The 7,341-nt window shown below is 42.7% G+C and overlaps 2 protein-coding genes across 5 annotated transcripts in view; one reads left to right on the top strand and one right to left on the bottom strand.

Moving 5' to 3' along the window:
• The window catches only part of LOC127915127 (uncharacterized), a 1,101,500-nt gene that overhangs the window by 460,746 nt on the left and 633,413 nt on the right, over positions 1-7,341 (top strand). The window lies entirely within an intron of this gene.
• On the bottom strand, positions 520-1,753 carry LOC127915130 (uncharacterized). The gene is made up of 2 exons (XM_052493999.1): positions 1,037-1,753; positions 520-903 (listed from the first exon to the last, which is right to left on the bottom strand). Exons 1-2 carry the CDS (start codon positions 1,401-1,403, stop codon positions 689-691), a joined length of 582 nt encoding a protein of 193 aa, XP_052349959.1. The 5' UTR covers positions 1,404-1,753; the 3' UTR covers positions 520-688.

Here is a 7,341-nt window from a genome sequence, read left to right as displayed (position 1 = left end):
TGAAAGTTTATCGTTGACTTTTTTAATTAAAAAAAATGACGTTACGTTATAAGACGCTATTTTTTTACATGCTATCAGATAATAGCTTCTCATGCTTTCGCCGAAAAGCATTTTAAAAATTTGACTTGTTGCCTGGATTCACAACGAGTGTAGCTTTAATTCAATACCCTGCATGTGTATTTTAATACGTTTGAGTTTTAACTAGTACTATTAGCATTTAGCGTAGCGCATTTGCATTTCCAGATGTCTAGATGGGACGCCTGCGTGTCAGGTAGGAGCAAGAGGTTAACAAGTCACTGTGTGCAATAATAGTGTTTAACATGAATTTTGAATGACTACCTCATCTCTGTACCCCACACATACAATTATCTGTTAGGTCTTACCTGTAAACTGTGAAATTCAAAAACAGATTTAACCACAAAAAACAGGGAGGTTTTTCAATGCCTCGCAAAGGGCACCTATTCGTAGATGTAACGTTCGTCTGTGGGAGAAAGAGAGGAGGACCAAGGTGCAGCGTGGTAAGTATTCATTATGCCTTTTAATGAAAACAAATACTCGAACAAAACAACGAAACGATAAACGAGAATGACACAAAATTAAACAGTCCTGTCTGGTAACGTACACAAAAACAGAAAATAGTCACCCACGAAATACAATAGAAAACAAGCTACCTAAATATGGTACTCAATCAGGGACAGCTGCCTCTGACTGAGAACCATACCAAACACAGAAATCCCAGGACAGACGGGAGACTCTGGCAGCTCCGGTCTGGCAGATCCGGACTGGAGGGAGACTCTGGCAGATCCGGACTGGAGGGAGACTCTGGCAGATCCGGACTGGAGGGAGACTCTGGCAGATCCGGACTGGAGGGAGACTCTGGCAGATCCGGACTGGAGGGAGCACCTGTAGGGAGGAGACGGAGACAGCCTGTTGCAGAGGGCTGCCACCGGAGGGCTGGTGCATGGAGGTGGCACTGGATAGACCGGACCGTGAAGGCACACTGGAGGTCTCAAATACCGAGCCTGCCCAACCCTACCTGGCTGAATGCTCCCTGTAGCCAGGCCAGTGCAGCGAGGTGGAATAGATCGCACTGGGCTGTGCTGGCGAACTTGGGACACCATGCGTAGGACTGGTGCCATGTACCCCGGCCTGAGGAGACGCACTGGAGACCAGATGCGTTGAGCTGGCTTCATGGCACCTGGCTCGATGCCCACTCTCGCCCTGCCGATACGAGGTGCTGCTATGGAATGCACCGGGCTATGCCTGCGCACCGGGGACACCGTGCACCTCACGGCATAACACGGTGCCTGCCCGGTCCTCCACTCTCCATGGTAAGCACGGGGAGTTGGCTCAGGTCTCCTACCTGACTTAGCCACACTCCCCGTGTGCCCCCTCCAATACATTTTTGGGGCTGCCTCTCGTCCCAGCCGCACTACCGTGCTGCCTCCTCATACCACCGCCACTCACGTTTCGCTGCTCTTCTTTGGGGCGACGATATTCCCCAGCCTGTGCCCAGGGTCCCTTGCCGTCCAGAATCTTGAGATTTCTGCTGCCCGTTACCACACTGCTTGGTCCTTTTTTGGTGAGTGGGTCTGTAACGGAATTCCTCTTCTTCAGAGGAGGATTAGCAAGGATCAGACCAAAGTGCAGCGTAGTAAGTGTCCATAATGATATAATTAATAAATCAACACAACACTGAACAAAATAACAAAAGTATAAACAAAACAAACAAGTCCCATATGGTGAAAACACTAACACAGGATACAGCCACCCACAAAGCACAATAGAAAACAGGCTACCTAAATATGGCTCCCAATCAGAGACGACTGACACCTGCTTCTGATTGAGAACCATACTAGGCCAAACATATAGAAATATAACAACAGAACAAAACATAGAAAAACAACATAGAAGGCCCACCCCAACTCACGCCCTGACCAACTAAAATAAAACATAAAAAAGGAACTAAGGTCAGAACGTGACAATCAGAATCCCCAATGTTAGAATGTTTCAAATCAAATGTATGAATTAAGTTAGTTTTCCTAAAATTCTAATTTGCATAACCATTTTGATTGGATAATAGCTGTCCCACTTGGAGCACACTGGTTAAATTCATTTTGTTTCTTGAACCAATGTAGGATAGACTTGACCTCCATGCCCGATTGGGTGAGGGTTATTGAATCAGAATCAAATCCTCTGATCTTCTCTCGATCATTAATGTTAATATTCTAAGATCTCTTTGGCAAATGACATGACTGGCACATTGTGGAATGTAATAGCTGAACAGAGATTACAACCAGGCTATGTTTTGAGACTGTACAGTGTTTGTTTACATTTACATTGTTTACAAACAACAAGCCAATATTATGGGTTCTGAATCCGTACGACAGTTGAACTATGCTCATTTCTAAGTTATGTTCTTCAATAATCAATGGGTATATATAATTAATTTATAAGTCTAAGAATGGATTTAGCAACTAATGATTTAAGCTTGAATGTTTATTGGATAGGATAAAAAGAGATAGAGAGATTGTGTTAACTCCTTTACCATTGCTAGTACCGTGGAATACGTTCAAGCTCCACAGATTTGATCCCATATGGCTTTGCTTAAACATCGTGTAAGAAGCTGGTGCTCTAGAAGCAAACACTAGTCAAATGTCTATCTACGATTCTGTATTCCATCTGTGTGGCCTGGTTCCCGGGGCCATGTGGAACCCATCCTCTGAGAACCCTCTCCTCTTTCATCTCTGACCCCCATGTTATCTCAGCTGTGAGGAGCACAGCGCATTTGTGTATCTAGAACAGGCATTGTAAAACTGTGTTTAGCTTGGCTAGCCCCCGAGAGCAGACCTGGGTTCAAAAAGTATTTTAAAACCTTTATAGAATATACTTTTATTTCCCCTTGGGGTTCCCTTGAGGATCAATAAAGTTATGTTATTCTCAAATACTATTTGAACCCAGTTCCGCAAGGGAGTGCCTTCGGTTGCCATACTGGAAGTCTACTGATTATTGCATTCTTGCACAATACGCTACATTATTTTACTCTGGGGGTGTATTTCAATCATTGTTTACTGTCTGTGAGGTGCATCGGCAGATGGGATTTGGCCATTCAAACGGTTTGTGTTACGGTGTTTATTTTGACTGACATGTCTCTGTTCTCTTCCTAACTGGGGTGGGGTCAGGACCCTTCACCTCTCATCCATCCCTTGTTCTTCCCTCCTCTCCCCATCCTCTGCAGTTTTAATATAAGAAAGCCGTTTGACCATAGAACCTTTTTCCTCTTACATATTATGATTTTTCCTCGCAAAATAGGAAACCAATGTTTCAATTGAAAAGTCGCACATCATTTTATCATCCGGTTATCAACTTTTCCTCTTTTGTTATGAATATTTGTTGACCCTTTCTTACATGGACAAAAATAATCACTAACCGTTACATTGTGTTTCCTTACATAAATGTGCATATTGTGTGAGACATCAGCATTCTGCCCCCTTCTCCCAGCCTTTAATGTGAGAAAGGTGTTTTGCCAGGGAAGTTTTTCTGAAGTGTCCGCCGAGGCGACGAGGGATATGCCGAGACAGGAAGTCAGCGTCGGCGACCATCGCTGTATAAAAACAGCTCACTATTAAAGCATAGAGGCTTCAAAGAGAGAGAGGAAAGATGAGCTCCCCTCGCAACTACACACACACACACGCTTACACATTCTCATTCTCTCACATACACATACTCTGGCACACACACAGAAACACACTATCACACACACGCAGTCTCTTTTTATCTCTCTCTCTCTCTCTCTCTCTCTCTCTCTCTCTCTCTCTCTCTCTCTATCTCTATCTCTCTCTCACACACTCTCTCACACACACACACACACACACACACACACACACACACACACACACACACACACACACACACACACACACTTTGGCTTCTCTGAAAGGATACCATTGAAGGAAGCGTTGACCCCAACACGGAACTTGGGTTCAAAGTTCAATGCACTTTCTATTTTTTCACCTGCTTCCCTCGGCTCATAGGAAACGTTTGAAGTGCTAGTGTGTCTCTCCTTTTAAGGCCAGCAACATTTGTTTACGCATACAGTACAATACACTAGTTGTGCCTGAACGCAGCCCTTTTGATGCTTTGATGATGTTACTGATACACTCGCCGGGGTTTGGAGGGGGTGGGGGGTTTGAAAAGACAACAAATAACTTACACACACCAATGGCGTCCCATTGAAGATCAAACCCAGGTTCATCATTGGATAACATGCTAAGGTCACTGAGTTCAGTATGACCCTCTATGTATAGCCTGAAGCTAAAACGAGATGAAAAAGTGGATCAGTCGGCGGTTTCACAAACCTAAAGATTTTAGAGGGCATTGGCACTAGTGTTCAATGGAGCTCCCAGAACTGAATGGAACTGAATTAAACTGTTTGGAACAGTCAGGTCTCTCTTAGGACACAATCTGTCTCATCCTTTTTTATCTCATCCTAGGCCTGAAGGTGGATGTTAATCCATATTCTTCTGGCTGGCTGGATATCACATACACCAAACTCATCAGTAAGGAGCAAACATTTTGATTAATACTGTAATCTCCTTACATTCAAAAGATGGGTTACCTACCGGTGCTTTATGAATACTTATTTTTGTACACTGGGGTTTTCACTTCACTTCATACCTATCTGTTAAATCACCCTGACACAATGAATTAAATACTGCTATATTAACGCAAAATTTAACTCGATTAGACTTGATTACACTAAATTCATTAAAAAAGTCAGTGTATTGGTCTAGAATTCTATAGGGCTACAGTTGAAGTCGGAAGTTTACATACACCTTAGCCAAATACATTTAAACTCCCTTTTCACATTTCCTGACATTTAATCCTAGGAAAAATCCCCTGTCTTAGGTCAGTTATGTCACGCCCTGGCCATAGAGAAGCTTTTTATTATCTATTTTGGTTAGGCCAGGGTGTGACTATGGTAGGCATTCTATGTTATTTTTTCTATAGTCTTGTATTTCTTTGTTTTTGGCCGGGTATGGTTCTCAATCAGGGACAGCTGTCTGTCGTTGTCTCTGATTGAGAACCATATTTCAGTAGCTCTTGCCCACATGGGTTTTGTGTCTGCACCAGATGGAACTGTTTCGGTTGTTGTTTTGTCATTCAGCATTCTGTTCTAATAAATAATAATGAACACGCACCACGCTGCACCTTGGTCCTCACCTTCTTCCACCAACAGCCGTTACAAGTTAAGATCACCACTTTATTTTAAGAATGTGAATTGTCAGAATAACGGTAGAGATAATGATTTATTTCAGCCTTTATTTCTTTCATCACATTCCCAGTTGGTCAAAAGTTTACACACTCAATTCGTATTTAGTAGCATTGCCTTTAAATTGCTTAACTTGGGTCAAACGTTTCAGTTAGCCTTCCACAAGCTTCCCACAATAAGTTGGGTGAATTTGGCCCATTTTTCCTGACAGAGCTGCTGTAACTGAGGCAGGTTTGTAGGCCTGCTTTTTCAGTTCTGCCCACAAATTTTCTGTAGAATTGAGGTCAGGGCTTTGTGATGGCCACTCCAATACCTTGACTTTGTTGTCCTTATGCCATGTTTCCAAAACTTTGGAAGTATGTCTGGGGTCATTGTCCATTTGGAAGACCCATTTGAGACCAAGCTTTAACTGATGTCTTGAGATGTTGCTTCAATATATCGAATAATTCCCTTCCTCATGATGCCATCTAGTTTGTGAAGTGCACCAGTCCCTCCTGCAGTAAAGCACCCCCACAACATGATGCTGCCACCCCCAATCTTCACAGTTGGGATGGTGTTCTTCGGCTTGCCAGGCTCCCCCTTTTTCCTCCAAACATAACGATGGTCATTATGGCCAAACAGTTCTATTTTTGTTTCATCAGTCCAGAGGACATTTCTCAAAAAAAAGGTGATCTTTCTCCCAATGTGCAGTTGCAAACCTTAGTCTGGCTTTTTGATGGAGGTTTTGAAACAGTGGCTTCTTCCTTCCTGAACAGCCTTTCAGGTTAAGTCGATATAGGACTTGTTTTACTGTGGTTATAGATACTTTTGTACCGGTTTCCTCCAGCATCTTCACAAGTTCCTTTGCTGTTTTTCTGGGATTGATTTGCACTTTTTGCACCAAAGTACGTTCATCTCTAAGAGACAGAACGCGTCTCCTTCCTGAGCAGTGTACTACTGTACAGATGAACATGGTACCTTCAGGCATTTGGAAATTGTTCCCAAGGATGAACCAAACTTGTGGAAGTTAACAAAAAACAAATCTGAGGTCTTGGCTGATTTATTTTGATTTTCCCATGATTTTCCCATGATGTCAAGCAAAGAAGCACTGAGTTGGAAGGTATGCCTTGAAATACATCCACAGGTACACCTCCAATTGACTCAAATTATGTCAATTAGCCTATCAGAAGCTTCTAAAGCCATGACATAATTTTCTGGAATTTTCCAAGCTATTTAAAGGCACAGTCAACTTAGTGTATGTCAACTTCTGACCCACTGGAATTGTGATACAGTGAATTCTAAGTGAAATAATCTGTCTGTAAACAATTGTTGAAATTACCATTACATTTCTATCGTGCAATCTTTAACGCTACAGGGATCAGATTGAATAGAGCCCTACATGTATTTTGTATATATAACCTCCTTTCTCATCCTTATTCACAACCACCTATGAGAAAAGGCAACACATAAAGTCAGGTCAGGATATAGGCGTTGCATCTTTTAAAGGCAATTTCCGATTGAGCCGACATATACAGCGTATACTGTGAATTGGATCTCCACAAACGTGGGAAGATTGCCTTTAAAACCACAATGCCTATAACCCGCAATCAGATTGAATCTCAGCCCCAGTCAGATATTTTCTCAAAGATTAAAAACAGGCACTGATGGGGATACAGGAGGTTGAGTGTGTTTCTCTGTACCAGAGATGACTGAGGGACCATGAGGAGAGTGAGGGCTTTGAACTGGGGTGCCACACACTGGGTTGAAGTGGCATCAATTAATGCCCCAGCTTGGGGGCCCAAGATACATCAACTCCAAGAATTAGGGCATGGTGGCTGCCTAGCCATTAAATCACTGAACAGGCCATGTTAAAGGCACAATTTCAGACACTGAAGTTGAAAACGAAGACAGATTCTTTGCAATTGATTGCTCTGCTGAGATAGTAAATTAATCATACACCAATATCCAATTTTCCGGACACATATTAAGCCTAGCGGTGTACAAGAAATTATGTTCAATTGAAAATGTCCATTTTAATGGCTTAAGTATTAGTCCAGGTGCCGTGTGTGTCAAACCTCTCAGAGTAGGAG

Source organism: Oncorhynchus keta, chromosome 34 (genome assembly GCF_023373465.1).
Source record: "Oncorhynchus keta strain PuntledgeMale-10-30-2019 chromosome 34, Oket_V2, whole genome shotgun sequence".
In the NCBI taxonomy this organism is placed as follows: domain Eukaryota; kingdom Metazoa; phylum Chordata; class Actinopteri; order Salmoniformes; family Salmonidae; genus Oncorhynchus; species Oncorhynchus keta.
The sequence above is the reverse complement of the archived record's forward strand: the minus strand, read 5'-3'. Positions and strand labels throughout refer to the sequence as shown.